The sequence below is a fragment of the Schistocerca americana genome, chromosome 2, assembly GCF_021461395.2.
Source record: "Schistocerca americana isolate TAMUIC-IGC-003095 chromosome 2, iqSchAmer2.1, whole genome shotgun sequence".
Taxonomy (NCBI): domain Eukaryota; kingdom Metazoa; phylum Arthropoda; class Insecta; order Orthoptera; family Acrididae; genus Schistocerca; species Schistocerca americana.
The window spans coordinates 268,373,222-268,389,568 of record NC_060120.1 but is presented as its reverse complement, the minus strand read 5'-3'; the positions used below and the strand labels follow the sequence as shown (position 1 = coordinate 268,389,568).

The 16,347-nt window shown below is 41.6% G+C and overlaps 1 protein-coding gene across 2 annotated transcripts in view; it reads right to left on the bottom strand.

Moving 5' to 3' along the window:
- LOC124595512 (probable cytochrome P450 6a13) overlaps positions 1-16,347 on the bottom strand; it is a 56,977-nt gene that overhangs the window by 19,166 nt on the left and 21,464 nt on the right. For both annotated transcript variants that reach the window (XM_047134275.1, XM_047134276.1), the window contains exon 3: positions 3,107-3,347. In XM_047134275.1, the coding sequence (XP_046990231.1) occupies positions 3,107-3,347 (241 nt within the window). The remainder of the gene's footprint in view (positions 1-3,106; positions 3,348-16,347) is intronic.

Genomic DNA, 16,347 nt, shown 5'->3' with positions numbered 1-16,347 from the left:
AATATAATTATTTCTTATAATAAAAACGATTTCCGTTAGTTACGAAAAATCATTGCAAAAAAATGCGGGCTCTCTCCTAAGTGTAAATCTTGAGACGGTGAAAATCTTTGTCTCATGATGATGATTATCGGTCATTTAATAGTGAGTATGTCCTCTCCAAACAAGGAAGAGTTCTTCCACTCTACGAGCTATGCTCTGCATGAGACCATCAAGTTTATCTTGGGATACGAGGACCTACACCACAGTGTAGTCATGAAGATTGTCAGGTGGATTCGGACGCTGCGCAATGGCTACCGTCAGCAGGTCTTACGTACGCTCAGTTGCATTCATATCTGGGGAATGTGCTGGCAAACGCATTCTGTTGATGTTGCATCTCTGAAGATAGCGGGACACTGCTAGATTACAGTGCCGTCTTGCATTGTCATGGACTAGGATGAAGTGATCACCGACTTCTGGGCTGTAGGGCCTTAAGTCGTTTGTAGCACCTCTTGGAGGTAATTGGGGACCAGTCAAATTGCCGCTAGGTGGGAATCAGAGGGGTCCCCAGTCCCATCATTGCCGCCGAAACATTACACTTCCACCTGCAAACGGATGGACTTCCTGAAAGTATCGGCGTTACTGGTGTCGTCTAGCACATCTCCAAACCCTGACATGTCTGGTGCCCGGTTCCGTTGGATCGTTGCAAAACTTCTCATAGGCCATCTAGAACAAAGAAGACGCTGATGCTGACTTCTACGCACTGTGTGGTCTGAAATACGGGTCCCTGTTGTCATTTCCAATATATGTGGCAGGTGATGTTGGACGCCCATGAGCCTACAGTTGGAGGAAACAAGCCTGAACTGGTGTTGTCGTACGAGGACGACCACGGCGAAGGGTATCGTTTACATTTCTCGTCTCTCTGTACTTTCTCCACACCTTAGACACACTACTCTGTGTATGACCTACTGAAAGTAAAGCCAGTATCCTGACTCTATCGAAGTGCTGCATGCCTGTGGGTGGCATGTCGCTGCAGTGCTGAACAAATACTGAATGAAGCTATTGTTGACACTGGATATCTCTTTGTGTGCCGTTGCGGCTGTGGTGTGTTTACATGATTGGGAAACGGCCACAAAGCATGTCATAAGTAAACATTATCCAGCTTATGGGCTCTAGTTTGAATAATGTACGAAGTGCGTCAATGAGACCTCTTGTGTCGTAGATTACATTTTAAGATATTATTCCAAGCTTTTGTTGAGTAGTGTAGTTCACATGCTGGACTAGGACTAGGTCTTGAAACATGTAGAAACGTTGACTGTCGAATTGCGTACTTGGTTGTGGGATCATGTCTAGCTGATATGCACTGTGTTTCTAGTCGTGAACTGTGCAATGGGGCTTGTGTACCCCACTCAGTAAAGACAACTACAAAAATGCACACAAACGTTATACACAAATTAAATCACGAAATTAAAAATTGAGGGGACACCTAGCAGACGAAAACAAACAGATCATCATAAACATACCAGCACAGACAGACAGAATATAGACATACAGAAAACAAACATGTAGAACACACACACATCACACACACAGACACACACAAATACGCAGAGACACATATTCTTACACACAGAAGAAACAATGTTTGTAGATGACAAGGAAACAGAACTGTAACGCAAAACATAGAAAACTACAAAAACCGCGGACTGTGGTAACAAAGCATACGTAAATAGTATTTCCTATTTTGGAATTCGTGGGTACATTCTTAAAAACTCAATTTTGTGTATGTACATATAGTAAAGAAAAATTTTCCTGTTGTTTGATAAAAATAAAATAAAAGGAAACCCCTTATGATGCCGAAACTTCAACGAATCATGTCTGGGTGAAAAAAGAAAAAAATTACTTGCTGAAGGAGGATTTCATGCAAAAACGAATTTATTGGCAAGCAAACACGGACACTAGATCTTCAGCCTCAAGATGAATACTTGTGCACGCTCTTTCGGTCGGTCAACATAAGTATAATTGTCATTTGCATCCTAGATCGTAGGAGCATTGGTACTTTACAACCAGCAGCGTTGTCGTCACGGAAAGTTGAGCATTCAACAGCTATCATGAGACAAAAAACAAGATTAGCCACAAAGTATCTTTGCAAAAGAACTGTCCTCAACCTTCCTGCACTCTCTTGAGACTGTGTCAGGACAGTCTGGAAACTACTCACTCGATGAAAATGGCCGTTAGAGCCCATTGTTAACGACAGTGGATTTTTCCCAACGGCGAGGTTGGCCACATAGATGGAATGGAATATGGACCAGTGGCGTCGTGCAGGAACTGTCTGATGACTGGTGACCCTCGTAGAGGAGTATGAAGAGTGCCCATTGGCACGTCTCAAGGACGCAGTCAAATGTATTCAGAAGGGCGTGGATGCATCCGTTTTGGACCAGTATCGCACAAGGACATCCAAACTTCACCATCACTGTATAAGGTAATCAGGATCACGTATCACGTGGACAGGAAGCTCCAACCAGTTTGGACAGGAAGCTCCAACCAGTTAGGCAGTCTCACAGTCAGCTTGCCTACGATGCGTTCGTGTTTCACGACGATAGAGCACTTGGAAACTGATCCCACTTCGCACACTGTTCTTTAGGAAGCAGGAATTAAACGAACGGAATGATGTAATGGCATGCAGTATCTTTCTGGCATCAGGCCACTTCAGCATGCTTGGGATTTGAAAACAGTAGTCCGCCATCCAGAAAACGTAAACACACATTGGATGACATCAAGAGAGCCACATTCTAAGAGTGGAGACGGCTTGAGCAGAAATGTCTGAATCACCTTGTGGACAGTATGCCAAAATGGGTTCAAGTACCTCAAAATGCACACAATGGAGCAACAAAGTGTGGAAGCAGATTTTATTTTCACGGCTGTGTGCTTTCGAAATCAAGCGAAAAATGAACCTATGCAATACAGTTGCTTGACCCTGACGAGTTACACATTTCCCCACTTCAAGTGAAATCTTTACTAACGGGCACAAGGCAATTATGATAATGGTTCATTTAATAAAGACAATAGATAACTTTCGCAGGTGTCCTAGCCACCAAGTGAGAGACGCAGACAGAGGTCAACTACTCACCTATACATTCTCCTTCCTCTGTAGTTAGCTTCCCTTCCTGTCTCAGCGTCATCAACAGGTGAACCACATCATCGCGAAGAACATTATGTTTTTCTCTGTACTGGCAGGTTTCTGTTGCAATTCTGTCGAAAAATTCCTTTACGTGATTGGAAAAGAAACTCATTCCGGGGAACAGTGCAACAGTTGGTAATGTTTGTGTGACGACTTGCCGAAATGCAGCTGGGGTCGATGTGTCAAAAACCTGTAAGAAATAAAAGTATCTTTATCGCAGTTATCATTATCATCGCACATTAACAGGAATGGATATTTTCTGGCTCTACCTCTACTCTTCCTGTTCACCCAAGGAATTAGAAAGAAACTGAAGAATTTTAACAGGAATTAGAAAAGTACCAAACAGATTATTATATTTATACCACAATGAAATAATGTTAAATGAATATTTAAGGGCCGCAATTGAATTGCGGATAGACATCTGATTTATTGGCAGAGAAAACGAAATTGGAGTTTGGAGGCATTATAATGTCGCCCTTTCCTTCTTTTACGTTAGGATCACTCATGTAGTTATGAATCTGAATTACATAGTGTGCTAGCATTAGTCTCTGCTAATACAGTATATGCTCAACCACAACTTTACAGCTTCTAGTATGTTACAGAAACCGTAATAGTTCAAAATAGTAATTGCACTGACATCCTGTTTTCAATAGTGAACACTTGAAACAGAACTGCATCATTTCATGCTTACTAAAACGTTAGGATAAAATTAATAACAAGCTTGTGTTAACTAGTTATGAAATTAACTCCTGAAACTCTGAAATATGTCATATGTATAAGACAATAAATGCTTGCCATTTTCTATAATGCGAATGTATTTATGGAAAGCGGAGTACGTTTTTCGAAACATAATAATAATTTTCTATCTAGTTAATAAATAGATATCGTGAACAATAACGAACTTCGGAAAATATCTGAAATACGTGACATTTTTAGTAACTCATGTAAAAATGGAATTTATAGGATAATTAATTTGCATTGCACAATATTATCTCCCAGAAATATAATAAGTTCTTACTACGTTGTGGACAAATTTGGAAAGATAGAAGATATCGCAAATGCAACGTATTTCTTGGAGAAACCGGAATAAGATGTTTTGCAGCTGAAAATCGGAATAAAAATTACTGGAAAGAAGGCAGAATCGTCAATTTCGACTAACTCGGGAAGTTGCCGTATATCTTGTTTTGTTATAAATTCTAAAAAGTTAATAGAGTTATCTGATGAAAAGGCGGAGAAAACGAAAATGAAATTTACAGACCTCCGGAAATATAATACTACAACGGTTTCATTCTGAACATTAATGTGCACGATTGGTCAAGGAATATATGAAAAAAGTATTTAAACTTACTCACATTTTTTTTTAAATAACTAATTCTTATATCGCTTTTCATATCTGCAAAACTGCGTGTATTTGGTTGTATTTGCCAATACGGAAATACGAATATAAACAAACAGAAACGTTGTAATACTAAACCAAAGCTTGTAAAAAATAAAAAAGAAGTATCAGAAATGAATTTCCCAGAGATTACAACATGGCGTCCCACAGTAAAAGTTAATATAATTCAGACGATGTGGAATGAACAGATAATTTTACATTTTGTTCTCTTCCTGTTCCAAGTTGGCAAATATATATCAGCGGAATTACATGATAAGTACGAAGTTGGAAGCACCAAGGACACGAGAACACGAACAGAGTTTATGAATTTAGGTATTCTCATTCAGAACATCGAATAAACACCATAAATTGAGTGCATCATCCACCAGCATAGCGAAGGTATGCGCAGGTACACATGATATAATGTGATGCCACATTAGCGGATGCTGTAGGCTAATTCTTTTATCCCCTTTAGAGTCATGTCTATTCACATAAGCAAGGCAATCGCCAACGTTAAACTCTGCCCGACAGCAGAGAAAATCACACTCAAACTCTGGTCTTCAGGTTTCATGGGAAACGTAGTGATTTTTTCTAGTTTGACCATCGCTGAATAAATTTTGTTAGTGACATTTAGCGGTCTGAAGGTGATACCAAATATCATCGTAACGATAAGCAAGGAACTAAAGGTAGGCACAATAAGTGTACACTTTCAAGAAATAATGAAAACTAGAGGGTAATTATTACACAGGAAAGCTAACTGATGACATCGGCGGAGTGGCAGAAACGTTAAAAATTGTGCCCGACATACAGGCAGTATGCACTCCTGTGTTCTTACAAATAGAACGCTGTCACACGGTAAATGTGTATAATTAAATGTCCTGTATAGCATAACGCATTGTTTGTCGTTACAACTGCGACACCAGGAAGCAGGAAGGATAGCAAACGACGAAAATCCATATGTCGTGCTTATAGAGTATAGTAGAAAGAATATATTTGTAAGTGACTTGCGGAAAAAGATGGTATGAAATTTAGCTCACAAAGCTGCCGTCTCTAGCAGAAGCAATGGACTTGACCTGGCTAAGCATCCAGTCGAACTGAGCTGCGTGACGGACAACATTCCATGCTACTTCAACCCTGTGAACAGTCCGCCATTCTTAGCGGCATGCTATTCAAATGGCTCTGACCACTATGGAACTTAACATCTGAGTTCATCAGTCCCTACTAGAACTTAGAACTACTTAAACCTAACTAACCTAAGGACATCACACACATCCATGCCCGAGGCAGGATTCGAACCTGCGACCGTAGCGGTCGCGTGGTTCCAGACTGAAGCGCCTAGAACCGCTCGGCCACACCGGCCGGCGGCAGGCTATTGCCGACGTTCCTGTGTGTGGCCATTCCATTTCCGTGAGTCCTAGATGTGAAGAAGGTGGTGGCCAGGATAAAGGTAATCCCTGTGTCGAAGTAGGAGAGGATAATAAGCAAGGGCAACATGAGAAATTCCGTCATCTTGTTGAAAGATAACCTCACGAAAACTCGAATACAGGTCAGATCCACAGACAGTAAGAAGTCAGAAATGTATCATATGCGCGCCAGTTTACCTCCTACACAAACCAGACGTGACCGCGTTGCTTACACAGTGGCAAATATCGTACCATCATGACAGGTGTTAGCATCGTATAACGATGAAGAACATAATATGCCAAAATTTGTTCTCTTCATTGCTTTCACACTCTGTTATGTCCTTCGTGATACTGTACGCATAATCGTGGTCCGCCTGAAAAGACGGAGGGTGCCACTACTGCGTCCAGTTCTGTTGTTGGGCATACCACAGTCACCAAACCTCTCTCTGCTGCCCGTCAAGAGAAGGCACAACAATGGTGGCCAGTCTGAGACTCGGCAGAACTCTAGATGTCATCGCACTTCACGTGTGGATGTCTCGCTGTAAACAAGCACACTTCCTCAACCAAGGTAAAAAGCACTACATCCCCACCAGTAAATTTTTAACTCTTTATTAAGTCACCGGTTTAGGTGTTACATTACATCGTCATACACTGAGATGATAAAAGTCATACAACACCCTCTAACATCGTGTCGGACCTCCTTTTGCCGGCGTGGCGCAGCAATCGACGTGGCATGAGCTCAACGTATCATTGGAAGTCTCCTGCAGAAATATTCAATCATGCTGCCTCTATAGCCGTCCATTATTGCGGAAGTGTTGCCGATGCAGAATTTTTTGCACGAAGTGACATTTCGATTGTGTTCCTTAAATGTTTGATGGTAGCCAAATCATTCGCTCAAATGTACCAGAATGTTTTTCAAACCTATTGCGAACAATTGTGGCCCTGTGACATGGCGCACTGTTATCTATAAAAATTTGGGAACATAAAGTCCTTGAAAGATTTCAGATGGTCTCCAATTAGTGGAACATAACGATTACCAGTCAGTGATGGGTGCAGTTGGACCAGAGTACACAGGCCAGTGCGTGTAAACTCAGCCCAAACCATTATGGAAACACCACCACCTTGCACAGTGCCTTGTTGGCTACTTGGATCCATGGCTCGTGGCTGTGTGCCACATTCGAACCCTACCGTCTGCCCTTACCGTCTGAAATCTGGAGTCAATCGACTGATATGGTCACGAGTCCAGGAGAGGTGCTGCAAATGATGTGCTGTTAGCAGAGTCACTCGCATATGCCGTCTGCTGCAACAGCCCATTAACTCCAAATTTCGGCTCGCTAACCAAACGCACAGGTTCGTTCTACACCCCACTCTGATTTCTGTGGTTATTTCAAGCACTGTTGCTTGTCTGATAGCACTGAAAATTCTGCGTAAATGCCGCTGCGCTCGGTCGTTAAGTGAAGACTTTCAGCGTTTGTGGTGAGAGCTAGTACCTGAAATTTGGTATTTTCGCTACACTCTTGACACTGTGGATGTCAGAATATTCGATTCTCTAACGATTTCCGAAGTGGAACGTCCTATTCGTCTAGGTCCAACTACCATTTCGCTTTGCAAGTGCGAAAACTCCCGTTGTGCGACAATAATCACTCCGGGAAACCGTTTCACATGAACCACCTCGGTGCAAATGACAGCTTCTCTAATGTACTAGCCTTTTATAACTTGTGTACGCACCTGTATAAGTGCATATCACTATCCCATGATTTTTATCACAGTGTACTTCTCTATCTTCTTGGCATAATCCATGGCTCGATACGTGATATATGTGAGGTATTCTACATTGTGTCATAAAATTCATGTTCTTATTTTATCACTAGTTTATTCATTCCACTATATCATGTATTTTATCTACAAGAGTTCCTTATTATTTGCTGTTCTATGTAGATATTTTATACACATGTCCTGGTAGTTTTTATCGATCGCTACTTCATATGCTATATCTTACGTTGCTGTGTCCTCAGATACGTGTTGTTGCCTTCTTGCACACAGACTGCCAGTTAATTTATATTTGTAATATTCTTATTGAACTAACTCACACTTCTTTCATTTCATCAGCTGTTTGGTTGTATCACCATGTAGAAACGTATCTCCATTCACTTTAATGTTTTTGATGAATTTAAGATCTTTCTATGTATGTACAGCTATTTGACTGAAATTACATGTTTTCTTTGTCCTTGCATAATCACTATTCCTTTAATATGAACCTGCTCACTGGTACATTTATGGCTGATTTCTACCGTGATACTACAGTACTACTCCTATATTTTTCATTTACCTTTAAATTTTACATGACTTTTGAGTCTTGCACTATCAATATTTTGTATGTTTTAATCACACTGTATTGTGGGTGTTGTGCAGATTTCCCTTTAAGTGTCGATCCAAAAGAACATAGATTTTTTGTTCAGTTCTTTCCTGGCAGCGTCTCATCATATAGACTGTTGCAAATGTTGCATTGTTACATAATGTTATCCATACAGCTTGATTTTTACAGAGTTGTGGTAGCTTACGACTGTGTTCACGTTTCACGTGTGATATATTACTTCTTTATAGATAGATGTATAAATTATGGTTACACTCAACAGTACATTTTTATTATTAACATTAACATATTTAAAATTATTAATCGTACTAAGTCACGAATCCATTTTTAACTACCAACATTTGAAATAATACATATTATAGAGTCTTACAAATATTTATTGTTTTATAATTTTATATATTACTTTTTGTCTTTCCGCCGGTCAGAATGGCCGACAGTTCTAGGCGCTACAGTCTGGAACCGCGCGAGCGCTACGGTCGCAGCCGGCCGCGGTGGTCTAGCGGTTCTAGGCGCGCAGTCCGGAACAGCGCGACTGCTACGCTCGCAGGTTCGAATCCTGCCTCGGGCATGGATGTGTGTGATGTCCTTAGGTTAGTTAGGTTTAAGTAGTTCTAAGTTCTATGGGACTGATGACCACAGATGTTAAGTCCCATAGTGCTCAGAGCCATTAGAACCATGTAGCTACGGTCGCAGGTTCGAATCCTGCCTCGGGCATGGATGTGTGTGATGTCGTTAAGTTAGTTAGGTTTAATTAGTTCTACGTTCTAGGGGACTGGTGACCTCAGAAGTTAAGTCCCATAGTCCTCAGAGCCATTTGAACTATCTTTTTTGTCTTTCTGTTGGTATCTACAATCATTTTCGCAATAGTCAATACAGTAGAGGTTGTATTATTTTCTATATAGGACCATCTGTGTAATACTCGTAGACACTTGTACTGAAACCCCATACATATCCCTCCCATAAGGATCATTAAGATAAGATTAGATTAATTACAGTGAATATAAAGGTATATAACAATCATTTTACTCACGCTCCATACGTAAATGGAACGAGAGAAAATGGGACGTATCCTCTGCCAAGCACTTCACAGTCGTTCGCAGTGTAGAGACTAGATGTTGATAGTTATTCTACTTCACAGTTATCTAGTTTTCGATGCAGTTTTCAAATTTGTTGTTTTTCTCTTTAGATTAAATGATCATTTTGCTGTCTTCTTAGTCTACTCTTCCATTCAACTCACATACATCAGTAACCTTCTTCCCCCAATTTTATGTTGTGTAATAGTGTTATTCCCTACACACAGATATTCATTTCATGCACAAGCAATTTCATCTTGATCTAGTACCTACCCGGCCACATGTGGTTTATTCACTTAATGAATATACTTTTTTTCGTCTTTTCCATGTTTCTTAAGTATTTTTACATAGTGAAAGTTCGTTACAGTTACCTACAGCAGACTGTTACAGAATATTTTATTATTCTGTAGGAGACAGATATTTTGTCTGTTAACTTCTAGGTGATATGTACTGATTCTTATTGTGGTATACTATTTATATTGCGGGTACAGTGTATACCTGTTTCCTATTACTATTAAGTATTTTATATGGATTCAACTTTAATATTACTAATTATCGCATCGACATTGGTAGACACTTTGCTTGAACTGAATTTGGCTATTGTTTCATGTTAACTTCCTCATAATATTAATTGATTCTTATAAGACTTACATGATCCATTGGCAACATTTACTGTCCCAAACTATTCCTTAGCGTTGATTGTTAGGCTTGTTTGCACATTGAGGTGACAAATGTCGTGGGACAGCGGTACACAGATGGCGGTAGTACAGCGTACACAAAGTTAAAAAGGCCAGTGCGTTAACGGAGCTGTCATTCGTACTCATTTGATTCATGTGAAGAGGTTTCCCGTCGTGGTTAAGGCCGCACGACGGGGATTATCAAACTCTGAACGCGGAACTGTAGTTCGAGCTAGACATACGGCATATTCTGATTCGGAAATCGTTAGGGAATTCAATATTCCGAGCTCCACGGCGTGAAGAGCGTGTCGAGAATACCAAATTTCAAGCATTAACTCTTACCGCGGACAACGCAGTGGCTGACCGCCTGCATTTAACGACTGAGAGCAGCGGCATTTGCGTAGGACAGTCAGTGCTAACAGACAAGCGACACTGCGTGAAATACCCACAGAAGTCAATGTGGGACGTACGACGAACGCATCCGTTACGACAGTGGCACCCTGATGGTGTGAAATGTATTTCCATGGAATGGACTGGCTTCTTTGGTCCAACTGAACCGATTATTGACTGGCAGTGGTTATGTTTGACTACATGCAGAGGATTTGTAACCATTCATCGAATTCATGTTCCCAAACAACGACTGGAGTTTTATGGATGAGAATGCGGCACGTTACTGGGCCACAGTTGTTTGCGATCTGCTTCAAGAACATTGTGGACGATTCTAGAGAATGATTTAGCACCCCAGTCACCCGAAATGAATCCAATCGACATTTGTGGGATATAATCGAGAGGTCAGTCCGTGCATAAAATTGTGCCCTTTCGCAGTTATGGACGGCTCAGTATTTCTGAAGGGGACTTAAAACGATTTGTTGAGTCCATACCAAGTCATGATACTACTCTATGCCGAGCGAAAGGAAGTCCTACACGATATTAGGAGGTATCCCTGGGCTTTTGTCACCTACTATATTGCTGTTTATGCATGGGCCAGATGACGAAGTAATGTAACATGCAAACAGGTAGCTCGATGAAAGGTTCAAAATTTACGGCTGAAGGCGTACTCCAGTTTACTTCAAATTGACCAACCGAAGTCCCAATCACCATCTTGTACAAGCATGGACATACAAAGATCACTCAAGGTACATCACGTGACTGGCGTCAAGAATGTTCCTCCTGAACGCATTGAGTCCATTTTCGCTTGCCTGGCGTGGGACCGCGACCGACACGAATAGAAATATCGTGACACGATGAAGTGTTGCCTCGAGAGACCACTCTGCCGAACTCCGGCAGATCTCGTTGCAGACGGTGAAGCGGTTTATTGAATGAGAAAGAAATCCATTGTGTAATCTTTTCTTTCTTACTTCTACTTGCTGCTACCTACCAAATGCTATTGTGATTAAATGCTTATCTTCTGCATATTCAACCAGTTAATTCACTTCGTGCCACACAACGTTTGTTGCACGCCGCCGTCATGACGCTGAAATCTTAATGGACAGCAGTGTAACTAAACACTGATCAGCTCTTTCCATGACACTACTTCTGACGCACTAATCACATTGACGACATCTATTCTATTACGTGTTGCCAGAAAGTACTCCTGACCACTTTGTGTTGCTTCACTCTTATGTAAAAATATAATGCTATACCCTGTTTTGAGAGAAAGTCTCCCCCTTTACACATGATACTAGCTTACCCTTGAATCGTATAAAACAATATATGTTTGTCAGATCAGTCTGTCTCGGAATTTGCATTCCCAGCACTGAAGTCCAGATCTGCGCTATAACAGCTGTGTAGTATTCAGCAATCCGGTATTTTATTGCGTTGTTCGTATCATAGAAATTCCTAATAAAAGACTTATCCATTGTACTAGGGGCGTTCAATAACTGATGCAACAATTTTTTTTGGGTAAAGCAAGTTGGTTCTAAGTTAATGATCGAAGCAGAAGACATGAATTAAAATTTGGGCTGTGGCCAGGACTTGAATCAGGGTCTTCTTGCTTGCTAGGCAGAAATGCTTACCATTACAGCACGCTAGTCAATAGTGCCGAACGAACTACCCAAGTTAAGTGCCCTCCCCAACACAAAATTCAATTAATTATCTTCTGATTATTTTCCCTTACATTGTCACTACTGCTTGGGCTCTCCGACATTTTAATAGCACCCCGGCGTGGACGTAATGGGAAAGTCTTGTACCATAGGTTATCTAACAGAGCTGGCCTAAGTGGCCGTGCGGTTAAAGGCGCTGCAGTCTGGAACCGCAAGACCGCTACGGTCGCAGGTTCGAATCCTGCCTCGGGCATGGATGTTTGTGATGTCCTTAGGTTAGTTAGGTTTAACTAGTTCTAAGTTCTAGGGGACTAATGACCTCAGCAGTTGAGTCCCATAGTGCTCAGAGCCATTTTTTTATCTTACAGATCTTATAATTAAATGTCCTTTCAATGAGACGGTCCTGCGCCATCTTACTGAGAAGGACTGCAGGCTCACACGGCACCACTCTAATGGTGGACGTCAGAGCCAATGTCTTGCTGCATCAATAACTTCCCCATCATCCACGTGCTGCTTCCCGCGGAGAGCATCCTTCACTGGACCAAACGTGTGGCGATCGGCAGGTGCCACACCAGGGCTGTAGGATGGGTGAGGAAGAACAGTCCAGTCAAATTTTCTGATCCCCTCTCGGGTGCGCAGACTTGTGAGACACGTGCAGCTGAGCACCGAGGTGTTTGATTGTGATCCGTCGAATGAGAGTGTCCGCACCGTCCAAGTTTGCAGGAGTCAAAGCTGTGTGCCGCAGGCTGGCACGCCGGAGATCCGACAGGTTTGCGACACCTTGCTGCGATGATGATAGCTGTCTCGTCCAACGGTCACCGTGGTTTTGTTCACTGCCAGGTCTCCGCAGATATTCTACAAGCGCCTTTGAATAACTGCGATGGTCTGCTTCTCCGCCAAAAGAAACCCAGCGACAGCTCCGTGCTTGGAATTTACCTCCGTTAGAGATGCCATTTGGAAGGCCACGTACAGCGCTGCCACCTATCGGAACTTCGTGAAACTATAGAGTCACGTATCGGTGGATTATTTGTCGTGTTCTTCCTCTTGCTTAGGTGCAGATTCTTAAATTTGTTGTTTTATCTTACTACTTCTCCACTCAGCTGTGTAAATTTATTTTCAATCGATGGCTGAGTAACTGCAGCTTAAGCTTCAGACTAAAACTGCAGTGGTGACGCACAGCGCAAGTATATCCCGTACTCCAGCCGTCTCTACTGTGGCAGCTAGAACACTAGATTCTCTAATCTCACTCAACATCGTGTCCCTCGTGGCGTAATTTGGACAAGCAACGATTTACACAACTCTAACATTTAACTTTCATCTTCCGTCACCTTACTCATCAGCACTGTCAATCCTTTCTCTTTCTCAACTTTACGACTGACTCAGGTTCAGGCGTAGAGCTACTGTTTCAATTCCTTTCAGACGCTCATTGTTAAATTTAGATTTTACTGGTTAACTCGTACCACGTAAAACGGAACTCCTTTCTGGTATTTAATAACGTGGAACTGAAACTACTGACTTTATTACTGCAGTTCACGTCAAAATCAAACTAATGAATTTGATCCTAATTATTTTTAAAGGTAGAAAAGTTGTTGATGCTTATGCAGTTATATATGAAATATAGTTAGTACTGTATACAAGCTAGCCGGCCGAAGTGGCCGTGCGGTTAAAGGCGCTGCAGTCTGGAACCGCAAGACCGCTACGGTCGCAGGTTCGAATCCTGCCTCGGGCATGGATGTTTGTGACGTCCTTAGGTTAGTTAGGTTTAACTAGTTCTAAGTTCTAGGGGACTAATGACCTCAGAAGTTGAGTCCCATAGTGCTCAGAGCCATTTGAACCATTTTTGTATACAAGCTAAAGATCACATAGTCCTTGTGGTGTTACTGAATCATAACTTTCTGCCTGTTAGGAAAGTAAGTAGCAATGTAACACGGCTAATTCCACAACTCTCTGTATTATGTGTAACTGTGGCGTTATCTCCTCAATTAACTTTCTTCTTTAAGTTAAAGAAGATATTTACCATTCTCATTATACGATGGATAACTACGGAAAGGTCACACTCAAAAGTACAAACTTTATTTCCTTCTGACGAATACTACCTTTCGGAAGCGTACGCCAAATATGGTACGATTTGATATGTGTTACATGCTGGATAAGATGGAAAATGATGAAAATTCTCTCAGTAAAGACAAACGTAAGTGAATCAGCACCAAATATTACCTATAACACAGAAAAAGAACTGGACAGTATCCCATTACGAGGCTATTTGAGAACATCTCAATCACATCATAAAATAAAAATGTTTATCCGTAATATCAAGGGCACGTGAAATAAAAGGCGGAGGGACGAACATAAGGCAGAAATTTGTTGGAAGAGTTCCGGGAATGTGCAGTATATCTTTAAATGACATCACATACTAGATATTAATACAACCAATCAACAGCATGTATCTGTTTTGTGCAAGAGGATAAATAGTGCCCCTGGCGTAGTAAAGTACTTCTGCTACACTGGAGATGTAGCGAAGTCGCTTAAATCCGTAATAATTTTCCTCGCTGTCGGCAATGTAACGAAATTATTTTTATTTGTCCTTCAAATAATGAAAAGGAAAGACTGGAACAGTGGTTACGAGCGAAAAGTCTCATTTGTTTTGTATGTTGGGGTAACGGTGTTTGGCCAGAATTAAATGCAAAATATACTTCTTTAATCCGTTTCTGTGAAATTACTATAGATTTTTAGCTCGTTCTAGAGTAAATCTTATAGTGGAATAGATGAAGCGGATAGTTCCTGTTCCAGTCGCGTATGGTTCGCGGGAAGAACGACTGTCTGAAAGCCTCCGTGCGCGCTCTAATCTCTCTAATTTTACATTCGTGATCTCCTCGGGAAGTATAAGTAGGGGGAAGCAATATATTCGATACCTCATCCAGAAACGCACCCTCTCGAAACCTGGCGAGCAAGCTACACCGCGATGCAGAGCGCCTCTCTTGCAGAGTCTGCCACTTGAGTTTATTAAACATCTCCGTAACGCTATCACGGTTACCAAATAACCCAGTGACGAAACGCGCCGCTCTTCTTTGGATCTTCTCTATCTCCTCCGTCAACCCGACCTGGTACGGATCCCACACTGATGAGCAATACTCAAGTATAGGTCGAACGAGTGTTTTGTAAGCCACCTCCTTTGTTGATGGACTACATTTTCTAAGCACTCTCCCAATGAATCTCAACCTGGTACCCGCCTTACCAACAATTAGTTTTATATGATCATTCCACTTCAAATCGTTCCGTACGCATACTCCCAGATATTTTACAGAAGTAACTGCTACCAGTGTTTGTTCCGCTATCATATAATCATACAATAAAGGATCCTTCTTTCTATGTATTCGCAATACATTACATTTGTCTATGTTAAGGGTCAGTTGCCACTCCCTGCACCAAGTGCCTATCCGCTGCAGATCTTCCTGTTTTTCGCTACAATTTTCTAATGCAGCAACTTCTCTGTATACTACAGCATCATCCGCGAAAAGCCGCATGGAACTTCCGACACTATCTACTAGGTCATTTATATATATTGTGAAAAGCAATGGTCCCATAACACTCCCCTGTGGCACGCCAGAGGTTACTTTAACGTCTGTAGACGTCTCTCCATTGATAACAACATGCTGTGTTCTGTTTGCTAAAAACTCTTCAATCCAGCCACACAGCTGGTCTGATATTCTGTAGGCTCTTACTTTGTTTATCAGGCGACAGTGCGGAACTGTATCGAACGCCTTCCGGAAGTCAAGAAAAATAGCATCTACCTGGGAGCCTGTATCTAATATTTTCTGGGTCTCATGAACAAATAAGGCGAGTTGGGTCTCACACGATCGCTGTTTCCGGAATCCATGTTGATTCCTACATAGTAGATTCTGGGTTTCCAGAAATGACATGATACGCGAGCAAAAAACATGTTCTAAAATTCTACAAGAGATCGACGTAAGAGATATAGGTCTATAGTTTTGCGCATCTGCTCGACGACCCTTCTTGAAGACTGGGACTATCTGTGCTCTTTTCCAATCATTTGGAACCCTCCGTTCCTCTAGAGACTTGCGGTACACGGCTGTTAGAAGGGGGGCAAGTTCTTTCGCGTACTCTGTGTAGAATCGAATTGGTATCCCGTCAGGTCCAGTGGACTTTCCTCTATTGAGTGATTCCAGTTGCTTTTCTATTCCTTGGACACTTATTTCGATGTCAGCCATTTTTTCGTTTGTGCGAG